At 31.3% G+C, this 18,388-nt stretch overlaps 2 protein-coding genes across 2 annotated transcripts; both read right to left on the bottom strand.

The window, feature by feature from the left end:
- Positions 1-1,984: 1,984 nt before the first annotated feature.
- Positions 1,985-3,388, bottom strand: HELRODRAFT_159436 (hypothetical protein; the record flags this gene model as incomplete). Its single annotated transcript, XM_009011320.1, has 4 exons — positions 1,985-2,044; positions 2,230-2,298; positions 2,493-2,644; positions 3,328-3,388. The coding sequence occupies 4 exons, from the start codon at positions 3,386-3,388 to the stop codon at positions 1,985-1,987; spliced, it is 342 nt and encodes a 113-aa protein (XP_009009568.1).
- A 3,104-nt stretch (positions 3,389-6,492) lies between these two features.
- Positions 6,493-14,948, bottom strand: HELRODRAFT_184849 (hypothetical protein). The gene is made up of 5 exons (XM_009011319.1): positions 14,835-14,948; positions 8,874-9,140; positions 8,613-8,681; positions 6,771-7,305; positions 6,493-6,738 (listed from the first exon to the last, which is right to left on the bottom strand). The coding sequence occupies exons 2-4, from the start codon at positions 9,084-9,086 to the stop codon at positions 7,270-7,272; spliced, it is 318 nt and encodes a 105-aa protein (XP_009009567.1). The 5' UTR covers positions 9,087-9,140; positions 14,835-14,948; the 3' UTR covers positions 6,493-6,738; positions 6,771-7,269.
- Positions 14,949-18,388: the final 3,440 nt, after the last annotated feature.

The raw sequence follows: 18,388 nt of genomic DNA, 5'->3' as shown, positions 1-18,388 counted from the left end.
GCTTCTCTCTCGCCTACTTCCTTCTCTCTCTCTCTTTCTCTCTCTTACTCCTCTCTCTCTCTCTCTCTCTCATTTCTTTTCTTTTCTTTCTCTCTCTCTCTCTCATTTCTTTTCTTTCTCTCTCTCTCTCTCTCTATCTCTCTCTCTCTCGCATTTCTTTTTTCTATACATTATATTGAGTGAGCGCGCATTGATTGGAAGTAGCAGGAGTGAGCTAGGACGGACGCATCCGAATACATGTTGTTACATTTAGAAGCACACATGTTATACACATATATACATAAATATATATATATATATATATATTTATGTATATATGATATATATATATATATATCACTATATATATATATACATGTATATATATATATAGTGATATATATATATATATATCACTATGCATACAACCACATAAAGATATATTGACAAATATTTCGTCGCTCATTAATTAGTATTACAAGCCTGACTGCTTATTCTAAAAGACAAAAGAAAACAGAAACATTATAATGTTAATTGCTTAAACCGTGGCAGACGCAATAGCTTACACAAACATCTCAGTTATACAATGTAAAATTTGTTGAGTTGTCAGAAATTTTGGCCAAAACTGTTTGCAGAAAATTCAAATATTTCTATTTTTGAACTAAAATGTTCTAATTTTACATGTTTAAATGTTTTCACTACAAAGAAGCAAAAATAATTTGCTAAATAGCAACACATGTTTTTAACGGAACACTTGCCACCGTTTTTCGTAGTCATTCAAGAGGATATAAGTGGTGACAGAAGCCGCTAGCTGCAGCTGAGGCATCAGGGATGAACGCCTTTGTTTGGATCCAACATGGAGGTTTGGTGCAGGTGTCATAGTTGACAACACCACACTCCTTTCACAACGCTTTTTGCAGTGCATCAAGCGTCCAACCTCGTTGCAGGCAGATTGACATATTTTCCGGATACTTTCGTCCGTTAGTGATTTTCCATTTGCTATCTGAGAAGAGAAGTTTATAAAAATCGCAACGCTAGTTATTTATTTGTAATGATGGATTTTGGACAACCACAACTAACTTCCTCCAGGCAAAAAAGCAGAAATGCTGAAGACAGCAATAATTAAAACGAAATTTATCGTTGGCAGTATCTTTTAAAATTGAAGTTAATAAATGTTAATCATTTATATTGGAAATTTTTCACAATAAATGAGTAAATGTACCGTGCAGTAGCTAAGACGTTATCAACTGGCAACTTACCTGTAAATATGTAAAACGATGAAAGCATGTCTCAGTGAGCCCCTTCTATACATAATTTGGTTGAGTCGTGAGCTTTTAAGTTTGTAGAACCATGAAATTTTCGATGATGAGTTATCCTAGCTCCAAAAGTTTTGTTTTGGGATATCAAAATAAGTTTGCGACGTTTTGTTTGTCTAATTTAACTAATTTTCTATTTGCCCCATATATCACATACTTTTAACAAAAATGTTCACTGTTATTGAAACATCAAAATTTCAATATCTCCAACTTATTTTTCCACATTTCTGGTGTCTGAGGGGTGCAGATGCACTCCTCTACCCCCTTACTTTTTCCCCGGTGATACATCCCTCATACATTCTTCATTCAGAAAATTTTCTGTATTCTGTACATTTACCACACTGACGAAATGCTATTTATTATTTTTATTTAGTATAATTTATTGTGAAAATTATTGTTTTCTGTTATATCTATTTATTTATTATATTACTGTTATATTGTCAAAAAATTTCAATATTTTTCCAATATCCATTTAATCAGAGGCGTACCTTATTAGGACGCAAGAAATTTTTTCTTACGACTCCCGTACCTACATAGGCTGGAAATGACACACATAGGACAACAGTCACTTTTTTGATTCATTGCAATTAACAAATTAAATCATGTATGACTTTTATTTAATATACCTAATTTTCCATTTTTTTTATCAATTACCTAAAATAATTTCAAATGAATTAGTTTTTTTTTATTCACGTGAATACATTTTCGTGAAATTTCGGTACATCGCTCTCGACTTTAGGACCGGCGCGCTGTTACAAAGCATCAACTTCCTGGGCGGTGGAATGTTTTAAAATAAGAGTTGCAGCAATCGTTTTATAAAGTTTATTTATTTTAACTTTTTTGTTGTAAATTAATTTTTTTGTTGTAAATTAATTTTTTTTGTTATTCGGTTATTTGTTTTTGTGATTTTCATAAAATTGACAGCCAAGCAAACCTTAGCTGCTTGAGCGAGAACACAACATGGACAGAATGCGGAAGCCAGACAGTCAGTTATAATGCTGCCCTTTAATTTTAAAAGTTTTCAACGTTAATCTTGCTTGAATTTCACTTATTTAATCAAACTTTATACATTACAAAGTGATTTACGAAGAATTCAATTTCTTTAGGGTTTAGCTTAAGAAAAAAATCCGTAGCTACCGTGATTCTAATTTTTTAATGAAGAAAGATGTTTGTTGAGATTGTTAGTGAGAAACTTACGCCGATGTCCTCCTGATCTCTGACCTTCTCTCTCAGGATGGTTGAGGCGATGATGTTGAGGGGTTCACAGAGGTGGCAGACGCAGCAGATCAGGCAACTTTTGTCCACCTTGTCGGCTATCTTCCCGGCTACGTAGCAAGGCAGGAAGATAGCTGATGAGTTAGATTTGTAAATACGTGGTTCAAATACCTGTCGGACACTATATTCTATGCAATCATTATATGATCCAAAGTGTGTGTGTGTGTGTGTGTGATGGTGTAGTTTGAAAGAATAAATGAATGAATGAATGAATGAACGAACAAACGAATAAATAAATAAATGACTAATGAAGTATATGTATTATTGACTGAATTGAATCAAACAATTAATTAGATTAGAATAGAATCTTTCACACAAGTAGTTGTTTGAAAAGATTATATAACAATTTAGACAACGATTGCAATGCTCATAAAATAATATCAATAACAATCAAACAATCATAATTGAAAAAATCACAATTATTATTATGATCATTGGCGGATCCAGGGGTGGCCGGGGAAACCAGTGCCCCTCCTACGTTGTGAGCAGTTTTTTAATCTATGTCAGAAAATGGACCGTTTTACGTAGAAAATCGACGAAAAATTGGACGTGATAAGCAAAAAAAGGTCATCAGCCAGCCATACTATTACAAATTTAGACCTCCCGTGAAAATTTTGGTTCCCGTAAAAATTTGAACATTTAAAAAATTTTGGCCCGTCAAAGTTGTCGAGATCTACCACTGATTATTATTATATTAATTATTATTATAGTATAATTATTATATTCAAAATTATTTTAAGCAATTAAATAAGCTTACTACAGCAACAAACATATAAATCATCGCAGCAGCTGAACAGTCCGCTCTTCCAACGACCCATTACGAGCGTAGCTTTATTTCAATTCTTGTTCAAAAAAATTTTTGGAATTGAAATTTTTTGGTTTGCTTTTTTAAATTATTTTCCCGCGTACCAACACCACGTGATTTTTAACTTATTCTCTGGACTCAACTATCAATCGGTCGATCCACGTCAAAATGTGTTAACTCGTTCGTTGTTGTTGTTGTTGTTGTTGTAGATGTTTAGCCAAATGTTTAATATTATTTAAAATTTATTTTTAGTTAAGTTGTTTCTTGAATGGTAAAGCGTTGTTTAAATTCAGATGTTAATGAAAATTATGACGTAAATAAACAACAAAAGATTGAATGAACAATATCATAAAAATTTCGCGTTTGACTGTGCTTGTGTGTGTGTAAACGGTTAAAATCAAAAACCATTGTTCAAATTAGGCAATTTACATATTTGGACTGCACCTAAAAGTCCCAACTTGGCATCCTCTTTGGACAGCCCTCCTTCGATAGTGAGAATAGGTAGAGACTGACCTCGAAGCACTTTCTTAATTAAAATCCCCAAATCATTCTAAATTCATGTCTGAACGTATGTTTCACAACTTTACCAAAAAGTACGGTTTTAAGTTAATGGAAATCTTATTTAATAGCAAATATTTGATAATTCTTGAATAATAAATAATATTTGCTAATTAATATTACATGGGTTGGTTATTGTTGCCATTATTTCTGACTCGAATACAAGCTAGAGACAACAACAAACGCGATAGCAGTCTGCTGACGAATGATGCAACGCCCTCCGACACATGCTAGCAGGCATTCTCCTAATCTTTATATCATTGATTGATACGTACGTATTAATACATGTATGTTTGATGCGAGGTAGTAGAGGATAATATTAATTAATATGACGAGACAATTATTTAATTTGCATGTTTTAAATGTGCTCTTAAATTAATAAGTGTTATGTGCGTAACAAACATGTCATTATGATTATATATATATTTATATTATATATATATATATATATGTGTGTGTGTGTGTGTTTATTTCTAATGCAATAACATTTAATTAAATCAGCGGTCATGTATAAATTAAAAAAATTATGCATGTATAAATGTGTGTATATAACGTATGTGTGTATGTGTTTTCTGTGTTGATTATATCTTATATGTTTAAGAGTAATTCACAATGATATGTGAAAGTGATTTTTTCAAATGGGATTGTTTACCGAAACCATATGCAATATTTTTTCAAGTTTCTTCTTTCTTGCGTTTCCGTTTAGCAATTGAATCGATGATACACATACTCACGCATACACACACAGATATACACGCACACACTCACACAGACATACATACACGCACACACTCACGCATACACACAGACAGACATACACGCACACACTCACACAGACATACATACACGCACACACTCACACAGACATACATACACGCACAAACTCACACATACATACACGCACGCACTAAACGTGTTTTAGCAATTTCATTTGAACAAACAAACGCTTTGAACAAGTTATAATATTGACGGTGAAATGTATTTTATTTAAATATGTCAAACGCAAACTAATAACAATTCAAGAATTTTTAAAATAAGTAGAAAGTAAGAAATGAAAGTAAGAAAAGTGAATGAAAGAAAAGATTATGAAAGAGAGAGAGAGAGAGACATATTAAATTTAATTAAACTTCACAAGAGACAGACGAACCGAACAAATAATAAAAATTAATTCAGATTAATCCCTTTTTCATTGGCAAACAAATTTTAAATTAAACTTTTCAATATTTTTCCATAAAAAATGTAAAAGAAACTATTCTTTTTAAAAGTATTCAACAGCACTTGATTCAGTATAAATGTTTTTCCATCAAAGATTTCAGTAACGAAATGAATGACGTTTCGCTTTTAAAGATGGACGGCATACATTTTTCTTCCTTTTTTTGAAATGTTTGCATTAAACAAGATAAACTACTTTTTTTATTATTTAGTAATACGAAACCACAAAAAACTAACTATAATTAACTAACTGTTTGTGTGTAGATGAGTGTGTGTGTGTGTGTGCGTGCGTGTGTACGTGTGTATTGTAAGGTTATATATATATATATATATATATATATATATATATATATATATATATATATATATATATATATACACACATACTTATACAACAATCGACAACATAGCAACGCACTGTCTGTTTATAAGTTTGTAGTTGTTTGTTGCTGTTTACCCAGTAACGACTACATGGCAACAAGCTTAACAACAAACAAACAAACTATTTCATTGGTCCTTACTTACGCTTCAAGTGTACTACAGTGTGTGTGTATGTGTTTGTGTGTGTGTGTGTGTGTATTTGTTTACATGTGTGTGGGTGTGTATATTTCTAATAAGTGATGGCGCAGACACTACTAAAAAAGCTAATTGGTGATCGAATTTAATATGCGCGCACAGCTCATATTTACATTTTGCTACATTAATAAATAATTAAAATATTAGGCCAAAATATATGTATGCATGTATGTATGCATATATATATAAATATATATATATATATATGTGTATATAAATATATATATATGTATATATATATATATATATGTATGTAAATAATTTATTATATATATATATATATATAAATATGTTGTAAATATATATATATGTATATATATATATATATATATATGTGTGTGTGTGTGTGTGTAAGCAGCGTTCAAAACCCTTATGAAGCAACAAAAATGGCAACAAATCAAATTCAAGTTTTTATTTTATTGTTTAATTGATAAAATTTAAAAAAATATTTATATTATAATTGTAGTGATTGATGGTGATGATGTTGTTATTGATGGTGATGATGATGATGACAATGATATTTTAATTGATGATGGTGATGATGATGTTGTTATTGATGATGGTGATGATGATGTTGTTATTGATGATGACGTCAATCGCGGTTATGATAACGATGTTTACGATGAAGCCGATGTTGATAATAGTTCCGAGTTTTGATGATGATAATGATTACAAACATTTTAACGTTAATGAGGATGATTACAACAACGTCAACAATTATCATGAAGGTGGTGACGATGACGAAAATGGTGAGGATGATGATTATAAAGGTGATGATGAATGAGAAGATGATGATGATAGCCTTACATCAAATGAATAATATTATTGCTGTGAGAATATAAACAAGGTTACAGATAATAACAAAAAACAATAATAATAAAAATTATTATTAATATTATCATTATTAATCAATGAGAACAATTATTTATATTGACCTGTAATAACATTTGAAGCAATCTTGTACATCATCATCGACGTCATCATCATTGTTAACATTATCATCATCGTTATCATCATCATAATTTGTCATCATCATCTTTCATCACATTTTCATCACAATCATCATGATCATCATCATGATGATCATCATCATCATCCTCATCATCATCATGTTTATCATAATTATCATCATCGGTTTTGCGTCATCATTATTATCAGATCCAATGATAAGAATACAATAATTCAACGAGATGCTATAATCGTTATTGCAATTGAGAACTATCAAAATTGTCATCGTCATCACCACCAACACCATCATCATCATCATATAACATCGAACCCAACCTCACATCATCATTATCATCATCATCATTTTTGTTAGTTTATCATCCTTATGACAGTTATTAACATTACCATTATAGTTATCGTAATCATCGTCAATCAACTCAAAATCATCATCAATACTCACCACTATCATCGTCATTACCATCATGTTCATCACATCATCGTCATCACATCACCGTCATCACATTATCATCATCGTCATCACCATCATTATCACCTCCACCATCGTCATCATCTTCATCGCCAGTATTGTTGTTATAACGCTTATCTGTTCATGCTCTGTCCACCGGCACTTAGTTCCTAAAATAGAAAAAAAAATTTCACATAAATTGAGAGCATCATCATTATCATCCACATCATCATTTCCATCATCTCCACCATCTTCATCATCTTAACCATCCTCATCATCATCACTATCTCCATCATCATCACCAACGCCATCATTATCAGAATCGTTAAAACTGTCATCATCGTCGTCGTCGTCGTCATCATCGTCATCGTCGTTATCATCATCAGCCATATTTCCGAGGTATAGCCAGTGTAAGGAGAAGAATCTACGAGAGAAGATAGAGGCACGAGTAGTAGGCAAAAGAGAAGCGTATGTTAGTAGGTGGTTAAGACGTATTCTACTCTCCTTAATTACATTTCTTCTTGCATCTTTTCTAGAAAATTATTTCATTGAAAAGTTTCTCTTAAGCATGCACCGTCCTTGGTTTCATTAATTATTACCAACATTCACTCACTATTCGCAGTTTTATTTTATGACAACTTACCAGCCTTGTTTGTTAATTAGTCCAACCTAGTAAACCCGTTAAATGGTAAGATCGTAATGATGTTTTGTATTGTATTGTATTTGTTAACAGTATAGACAAAACAAAATATGAAACAAAGAATGAATGATTGAACTAGGGAGCGAATGATTTAGCAAAGGAATAAAAGAGTAAATATCACGATGAGTCACAGTCAGTCGATGAACGAATGGGGAAAAATTTGAAAATAAACAATTGAAAGAACGAACGAACGAACGAACGAACGAATGAATGGATAGAAAAACAAATGAATGAATGAATGGAAGAATGAATGAATGAAAAAATGAATGGGCAAATAAATGAACGAATGAATGATTAAAGAATCAAATGAATGAATGAACAGCTATTGAAAGGAACTCTTACAATACATAGTTTCAGAAGACTGAATGAAGTGTAAGCAAAGAAAGAATGAAAGAATGGTGGTTTGTGTATGCAAGGAGAAAGTTTACAAAGTAAGTTTCAGCAATCAGGAAAATATCTACATAAATCAGACTTTCAAGAATTTGTATCAAAACATTTTTTTAACATTATTTTAAATAATAACAAATATAATAACTCTATTATTTTTATTATTAATATTGTAAAATTAGGACATTCCCCAAATGTTCCTTAGCAATAAATTAAATTCTACAAGTTCTAATGTTAACTATTTTATAGAACTGTTTTCATTCTGTTACTTGAGCATAAATTCGTTTGCACACACGTCACACACCACATACACACCTACCACACATACAAACACACACACACAATAATAAAACATTATAATTCTATTATAACGATATTAAAATAAGTAACCTGAGCTTCTTGCACCAAGGCACAGCATGGACAACACATGTGGCAGAGGAGGTCACCACCAAAGCTTCCCTAGTTGATTGATTGAATAATTAAGTGGTTGATTGGTCAAATAATTGGCATGAATTAAGGATTGACATGAGTGAGTGATTGACATGAGTGAATGATTGAAAGTACAAATCTCTATTCCAATCTTTGTGTCTCAGTCTTCTAGAGACCAATCAACAAGCGACATGCAAAACAGCAACCGGCAACCAAACGTACATCGATGGAATATTGTTCTCTAATCTGTTGCCTGATGGTGCTCCTCAGTATGCAGCCGATGGGCTCGATGCACGTGAGGCAGCCGTACAGGAAGCAACTCTTTCCCACAGCTTCCGCATTCTTTCCAGCCGTGTAGCAAGGGAGGAAGTAGGTGATGATGCAGACGGTGCAGTCGTTGAAGCAACCGAAGATGCCGTTCTTCCATTCGCCCATTTTGCTTTTCAGGTATTTTTCTTGATCTTGATAGATAGATATCTAGTTGGAAACCTGCATTTTAGGTTGTAAGCGTTTTATTAAGCTATACTTTTTTCTGCACATTTCGCCTTATTATTTCTCTAAGGTATCAACAACACGCATACAGGGTTTGTAAAAAATGTGCGTGAATCAACGCTTCAAACACGTTGCATATGTTGGATGGCGATCACTTTGTTTTTGAACCCGACCACTGCAAGAACAAGACCATGCGTCTTATTTACTACACCATTTCGCTGCCCAATGTAGATTAATATTTTTGTCGTTGATCATTGTGTTACTATAAAATTAATTAACACACCGATGATGAATTTAAAAATCCTTACAATCGTTTCACGAGAATTACTGATTTTTTAATTTGAAATATTTTTATAAATAACTAGACCCTTAAATAGAGAGAGGTTGTGTAGTTCAACACCTCTGCTAACAGTTCTGCCTATCACAACGGAACTGGCAGGTAAAGACGATCAATCGTTTCTCAGTGTTAGGGCATTTGATGATTCAAAGCACGTACAAATAATTATCACATATATGTTTATAACTATGTATGTGGAATGTAGGTTTGCATGATGTTGTTATGTGTGTAGTGTAGAATGAGTGATATGAGTCCCATGATAAGATATGTTTGTTTATATGTATGTAGAATGTATGTCTGCCCATGATGTGATATGTTTGCATAGATGTTTGTTCAAACAAAATGGCCCCACTTTGATAACAGTATTTAAAAAATTGACGATCCGACATAAAAAAAATTCTCCTTCATTTTTGCTCATTTGCAGATTTAATTGTTACTTTTTTAGGTACTAAGTAAGGTTAAGTACGTACGATCTACGATACGTAAGGAAGTTACTCGGGGAAGAAAAAAATGAATTTTTCGTTGCCAATTTTTTGGATAATTATTGAAGGATTTTCATTTAAAACATCTATTGGTCAGGATAATTAATTAATTTTACATTTTACATCCAAATTTTAACCACTCAAACACACACACACACACACTCATCTATCCCATCATACTTTTTATAAATCCAGATATTTTTAGACCATCGATATTCCTAATAGTTTATTCACCCATCCAATTCTACAACCATATATATTTCTATTTAATTATTAGGTCTTTATTTACTTATTTATTTATTTATTCAATCATTCATCTATCTTTGCAATCTGTTCATTCATCATTCATTCATCATTCATTCATTGACTAGATATTAAATATCCATCCACTCATTCATTCGTCTATCTATCTATTCATTTATTTTTTCTATTTATTGTACTTTGATAACAATGACATTACATTTTTTTTCTAAGTTATTTTCAAAGATACTTTCAATGTTTTTTTTTGTAGCAATGCGATGGCTCCGAAGACGACTTAATTGCTATTTCATTGCAATTTGTTTGATTTTTAAATAAAAAATAAACGAAATTAAAAGAATAAATTTATCCATCAATCCATCTACTAATCCATTCATCCATCTATCAACCAACACAGCATACGACGTTATTGATATCCTGCAAATAGATCAGAACACATGACATCGTATATTGTTGAAGAGGAAATACCTCAAACATATTAAAGAACTTTCTTCATTCTTAATTTCTGTTCACGACGGTTGGCTGGGGTACGTTCACTTGTTCTGCTGTTGTTATGTTTCTCTTGGGCTTTAGCCACTTATTAAATGATCATAAGTTAAATTCTATTCATACACACACAAATATTCAGTAATTTATGAAATCTACCGAATTTCAGTTTTTTATTACATTTCTCATTATATCTAGCCAAGTTTATGTCGTCTTTATTTATTTTATTAAAGTTAAAATAATCTACAGTTTTCTCATCCATTCTGGAGTGTTACAACCAGTTAACCTATATAAACTGCAGCAGGTACTGGGTTATACAAATTCTCTATATAAACTGCAACGTTTGCTGAAGATGATTGAAGAATCGAAATAGGTCTTATACACTCGAGAATGAATTAGAAAACTGTTTATTATTCTAACATTAATAAAATAAATAACGACGACAAGAATTTGGCTAGAAATATTGAAAAATGTGATAAAAAAACTATCCAACGCTGGAAGTTTGGTAGATTTCATAAATTACTGCATGAATTATGGCGTTTTACCAACATGCACAAAAATTCATACACATACACACACATATAGTATAATTATAATTATATATATATATATATAAATATATATAAAGTATATGTTTGTGTGCGTCTGTGTTGTAATCAATGAAACAAAATTGTTTATCGGCATTATTTCATTTTTTGCATAAAAATGGCAAATGCAACCTGCTGCATGCAGCCAAATGTACCTAATATTGTTCAGAGATGCAAGATGATAGATAACGATACACATTGGTATACAATGATACCAAAAGATATACAACAATGCACAATGTTACTCAACTCAATGATACTTACACCACAAAGCACGCACTGATTGGCAGTGATACATAAATAACCTGATTTTTAGAAGCGATGAATGGAAGAACACTTTAAAAAGAAAATGCTAACAAATGATTTAAAAAAGAAGATATGATGGAAAATGTGAGAGGAAGAAAAAAGAACATAAAGAGGATGAGTGAAAAAAAGAAAAAAGAGAGCGAGGAAGCGAGTGTAAAAATAAAATAAAAGCGAAGAAAATAAGAGAGAGAAGAAAGAAGAAATAATGAAAAGAGAAATAAAGAAAAGAGAAAGGAAAAGAAAAATTGAAAAAGTAAAGAGATTGAAAGAAAATCACTTCAAAAAATGAAGTGGTAATAAACTTTCCTTGGTCTCTGGCGTCTCACAAATAGGAAGAAAATTATTTGCAATTTATTTAAGTTTTTTCATAAAAAGCTGATAACTGATGATGTTGATTTTTGTAATAAAGGCATTAAAATTAATTAGAACCGTTGAAATGAACTTTTATTTTAAATTTTTTTTTAAAATAAACTCATATCGATGTTAAATGTATTTTTCAGTTTAACTAATTTAATTCCAATAAATGAAGTGAAGTTTATTCTGCTTAGATTGTTAAGGATCTTAATGAAGAAAAAAAACGCTAAGTGATTAGAAACAACAACGCTATTGATACAAAATTACATAATTGCAAATCTTCCCTCAGTAACTTACACTAGATTATTATTAAACGTGGAAACATTTATAAAATTTGCTCATTTATGTACAGTATGTTTCAATTTAAATTATTTCCCATGTATCCATCTGGTACCTTAAATAACCCTAATCGCCCTTAAATAACCCTTATCATTTACGACAAGGGTGGGCAAACTACGGCTCGCGGCCAATTTTATGCGGCCCGCTAGGCCTTGTTCGCCAGAAAAAAGTTCGTCAGCCAGCCAGACATTATGACCAAAAAAAGAGCCACAAATCTCAAAAAATTCTTCCGCGAGTCAAAAAAATTTGCTATTTAGGTATATATGCGGCCCTTCAAAGATAAAAAAGTTCTCAATGCGGCCATCAGAGCAAAGTTTGCCCACTCCTGGTTTACGAAGTTCAGAGCGAATTTTGAGGCACTCCTGTTTGAAAATTCATTGAGGAGAGCTGTTGAGCATTGCGGAAACGGCTTAAGAATAAATTGATTGAATTCATAAACATTGCGTTTCTATTTTACGTTACGTGCTTGTTGCCACAAAACGCCTGTGTTGCAGATGCACGTCAATGCTGTTCAGATTGATAAATCAATGAAATGAAAATAATAATAAATAGAACAAATGCAAAAAAATTGAAAGGGAGAGAGGAAATTGTAGCAAATGTTCAATGATTTGAAAAATTGCGCTCACTCAGTTTTTGCAGGTTTTGTTGTCTGTCTGTGTGTCTATTTTTGATTGCTCGTTTGTGCTTTTTCGTGCTTTTATAACTGTTTGTGTGATTATTTGTTTGTGTGTTTGTGTTTATCCGTGTGTAAATTTTTATGTCTGTGAGTTTGTTTGTGTGAGGTTGATTAAGAGTGCGCGGTTTATTCTACCTGTTTTTTTAGTCTATAATAAGTGTTTGCATGCAATTAAAAATTATGTTAGGAGAAAATGTGTGTGCGATTATGTGTGTGTGTGTGTGTGTGTGTGCAGCAGGCATCGTGAAGAGGTCGTCGGTGTGCGCGCTTGTGTTGTGCGGCGTTGAAATTGTTTATTTTGAACTGGCAACACGCACCTGTGTCGTGCCTGCCTATTGTGCTGCTTGGATGGTTGGCTGGCTGCTTGGCTGGCTAGTTAGTGCTACTTGTCTTATTCACACTAGCTTCTCAGGCTGAGCTTTATATTGTTTAATAATAAAATTATTTACCCTTAAGAAATCACGAGAAACTAACACACAGACACGCATACAAATTCACGCAGACACATACATACAACATCACACACCAGACTAACATATACAAATGCCACACACATGCATACACACACACACACCAACCACACACTCAAACACACACACGCATAATCAAACTCAAGTGTTGGACACTTGACTATTCGATAGGAGAGTTGTGAATGCTCAATTTGAAGGTAAGGTTTGAATTCATCAAGAATTTTCATGAATAAACTGATAAAGTTTTGAAAGAAGTTGTTAAAATTAAGAGAGATTGTTGTGTTCCCTTATTTTGCTCTGCGGGTTGTTGGTGCACACACATGTTTGTGTGTTTGTGTTTGTTTGTATGGGTGTGTTTTTTTTTGGTTGTAGGGATGTGTTTGTGTGAGGTGTTTATTTCGGCTCATTATTTATGCCATTGTGTGTATGTGGCTTTTTTATAATTTGGATTTGTTCATCTATCTAAGCGTATCTGTGTGGGTGAGTAATTTTGCATGGGTGTTTCCGACTTATTACTTGCGTGGGTGTGTCTGTTGGTGACGTGACTAATTGATTGGCGATGCATGCATTCATTAAATTATTCTTCCCGGAAATGAATACAAGGAAATTTTCTATCTTAGTCGAATTTTATCAATTATAACATTTTTTGGAAAATATTTTGATCTCATTTGTTGTTAATAATTTAATGAAATAATGAGCAAGTTATTCAATAAAACTTTCAATTGAATAACTCAATCAATCAATCAATCTATCTATCAATCAATCAATCAACCAATCAATCATTCCTTCATTTTTTCATTTAACTACCAATCCTTAATCAATCATTTATTCAACCAAACGATTATATTCGATAGCCAATCATTCTATGTTTCAATCAGACCAATCAGCTAACATAAAATTATCAAAATACTTAATTGATAAACCCTACCGACCAATCAACGAATAGAAATGTCTTAAAAATATTTTTCAATTCTTTTTAATATTGAAATTTTTTTAATTTTTTACGTATAATCTGAAGAATTTTTCGCAAAAAAACGATCAATACGACACGGCAAGAAAATTACCAACAGGTAGAAAATAAACAATACATGCAAATTTACCCATAATATAAATTATATTATATTAATAAATTATAATATATTATTAAATAATGATCATGAGATGTAGTGATTAAATCATTCAATGGACACGTCATCATTTTAATCAGTGCATCCATCCTCACAATTTTCATAGTCAGTTTTAACATGGTTCTCGATGTTGGTGTTGCAATAGTATAATAAATGTAAATCATGTGAATGGTTGATTGTGTTAAAGTTGTTAAAATTAATTTTTTAATTGAATAAAAATTTTAATTAAAAGTTTGCATAATAGTTTTTTTAAATGTGAACAAACAAACCTGCCGATCCTTTACTTTCTGTTTTGTAATTTGTTTAAAATTACTGAAAACTGAAAACCTCTAAACAATGAAATTTTAAAGATTGGCTTCAGTGACGACAATGAGCAAACGTTGAAAACTCAACTTAGCCTAAGATATTTATTTTATAAATACACCCAACTCTCTCTCTTACTTTCTTTCTCTCTCTTCCTTATCTCTCCTTTTTCATCTCTGCTTAGGCACATTTATATATATATATATATATGAGTTTAAATACATACACACAGATATATATTACACATATACATACCCACACCCACATACACACACACACACACACACACACACACATATATATATATATATATATATATATAACTTTAATTTTGTCGGGTGTGATCGTATGTGGATTTGAATAAAGAAACTCTATGAAATGACGTATTGTTACATAACTAAATTTAGACCGGATACTTTCTTTTATACATACTTTCGATCGGAGTTATCAAACGATTGTCAGTTTATTTTCCAAGTTCTCCAACTCTTATGTTCGTAACCTAAATTGTTAATCAAACTGAAAAAAAACTCATTTCTAAATGAATTCAATTTCCAACGTTTTGACGTCAAAGCGTCATTATCAAGTTGATATGTAACCGTTCGATTTGGATTATATATATATATATATATATATATATATATATATATATATATATATATGACTACATAACTAAATACGTTAATATAAGTGAATTTACCTGTTTAGCTAAGGCATGTTCTTACATGTTTTTGCGTTTCTATGTATAAATACGTATGTATAACGGTGCGTATACTTGTAGGTATGTGCGCGTATGTGTGTATGTTTGTGTGCGTATGCGTTCATGTATGTATGTGTGAGTGTATATATGTTTAAGTCGGTGTGTGGTGTGTGTGTGATGTGTGTGTGGTGTGTGTATGTATATATGTATGTATGTATGTATGTATGTATGTATGTATGTATGTATGTATGTATGTATGTATGTATGTATGTATGTATGTATGTATGTATGTATGTATGTATGTGTGTATGTATGTTTGCATGGCAGATATCAATAGATTCCTATTTACGTTTGTATTCGAATCACCTGGACAATACCATGTTGTCATGTTCGTGTTTACCAAAAGCTTGGTTACGCTGCTCTGCTGATGAATAAATAATTGAAAATGTGAATAAATAAATAATTGTATTTATGGTATATATACTGTATATATACACTTGCATATATTAGGTATATAATATAAATACGTGTTATATTAATGTGTTTTTATGGGCATACATAATTATAATTCGAATTCGTTTGTACTATTAATATGCTTAGAAATTTTGTTAACTGCTGTAAAGTCATGAAGTAAAACTTAAACAAGCATTCAGTTAAATATTAAACAACTAATGGTAGATAATAATAAAATAAAATAGGCAGCTGAAAATTTATATGCCAGCTTCTAAAATAACTATAGTTTATGATTGATGAAAGTTTCAAAGCCAGTGGAATCTCGAACGTAAACGATTCGTCTCTGTAGAAACTTTTCGTAAAACCACAAACTGCAGCGCGAAGTTTTAAATGAATTATAAACAAACCTTTTTATTTATTTACTTATTTTCAGATGAGTAAAAAAGTAGAAAAAATAAAAGTTGAAACAGAACTGAAAACGGGATGAAATATTTAAACATTTTGTTCCAATTTGATTATTGAAATCTTATCATTTTAAAAACTTTTTTCCGCGATGCAATTACCAAACATATTGTGCAATATAATGATTTTTTGAAGTATTTTTGAAGTATTTTTTGCAAAATTAATTTTGCAAAGATGAAAATTTTTCAAACAAAATGATGTGGGCAAACACTACTAGTGCTATAGTCTCTTCAAACATTTTATAACGTTGAAAAATAAAATTATTTTCCATTAAGAAATCAAATACTTCGTGTCAAGTAATTTAAAACTGTTGTCTTGTTAGTAAAACAACTTGGGTAATGTCACTTATGCAAATCGTGAGGAATGTCAGTTGAGTAAAATGACAAAATTTAAAAACATCACATTTTTAGGTCCTCCTATTCATGGGGTGGTTTTTGAAATTTCTTTCAAATTATTCACCGCGTGCGAAACAATGATTTGATAAAATTTTTAATTGCTTGTGCAAGTTTGTTTGCATGCAGTAACTAACTAATGTCAATGGAATGCTAATACTGATTTTGATAATAATAATAACTATATTATATTTATTATTATAATTACTATCTTATCAATATTATTACTATTATTAATTCAAGCACCTCTCTGAGAGCCGAGTTACTACTGCACGCGCGCACATACACAGATTTATAAATATATATATATATATATATATATATATATATATATATATTTGTTGCTGCTGTTTGAAAAATGGCTAAAGTATTTATTGTTGACGAATTAAATATAGTATATTTGGTATTCGGATTGTTTAAGCAGCGATGCATTTTTGAAAAGTGGTCTCATGGTCTCAAAATATTGATACCAGCAGAAAAATTTTGATAGAAAAAGCTGAGAAAGTTTCAATCGGTTTGTCAAATACTGTTGATAAAACTCAAACGTTTACTGAATTATTGGATGGTAGGTATACAATTTATTTTTGATAATGACTTTCAAAATAAATTTCCTAAGTTTGTTACGATGGGTTTTGATCGAATTGTAAAGTCTGAGGGCATTAGAACTAAGAACCAAGCGATTACGATAAACATAGAGCCCATATTGGATATATTAAATAAAAATGGCTACGTTTTGAATGAATTAAGAAGCTGCTAGTTAAGAAACCGGTTGAATGCGACTTGCCGAGTGATGTACAGAAAAGTAACTGATAAACAAGCCTCAATAACTGATACACAAGCCTAGTCTAATTAATGTAATATGCACGACATAACATGAAAACAGCATGAATTCATTGTTGAGAGAACAATATTGAGAGAATGTCGATAGCAGCTTATTGTTCAGTCTCGCTGCTGATCCACAGTTTCTCACAAAGTCACAAGTGAATGCAGTGCAATAATTAATTATTATTAATAAATGTGAAGATTAATTTATTCATTAATGTGTATGTCTGAAATTGCCACTAACATCATTTGCTCGTTGAAATATATCAACTAAACGATCGTCTCTTCTCGTTATCACTGCTCCTTAACTCATGTTAAACACTCTTATACTATATCTGCTACTGCTTTTTCAAACCCTTTTCTCTGGAATTTTCAACTTCCTTCTTTAACTACTTTTCCATCACTTACGAAGTTCATAGCGCATCTCATGATTCGCCTGTTTGTAAAACTCACTGAGAAGCGCTGTTGAACATCGCAAAAATGGCGCTTTATATACTAATCGATTGATGATAGATTAACAATGATGAATGATGATAATTTTTGGCAAAAATTAAAAAATTGTTTTCACAATTAATTTTATTTCACTTTATTTCCGTTTGAATAATTCACGGGAGATAAAATTATTACGATCTCAATAAAAAAGAATTTATGATAGACTAGAAAAAATACTGTGTTGCACGTTAAAACCAATCAA

This window comes from Helobdella robusta (assembly GCF_000326865.2).
Source record: "Helobdella robusta unplaced genomic scaffold HELROscaffold_1, whole genome shotgun sequence".
In the NCBI taxonomy this organism is placed as follows: domain Eukaryota; kingdom Metazoa; phylum Annelida; class Clitellata; order Rhynchobdellida; family Glossiphoniidae; genus Helobdella; species Helobdella robusta.
This window is presented reverse-complemented; position numbering and strand designations above follow the sequence as displayed.

Bases quoted from the DNA above. Each gene is read 5' to 3' on its own strand.
- HELRODRAFT_184849 (XM_009011319.1), bottom strand. From the start codon at position 9,086: ATGGGCGAATGGAAGAACGGCATCTTCGGTTGCTTCAACGACTGCACC. The intron at 8,682-8,873 runs GTACGTTTGGTT...TCAATCAACTAG, and splicing joins GAGAACAATATTCCATCGAT to GGAAGCTTTGGTGGTGACCT. The intron at 7,306-8,612 runs GTTACTTATTTT...TTTCTATTTTAG, and splicing joins CCTTGGTGCAAGAAGCTCAG to GAACTAAGTGCCGGTGGACA.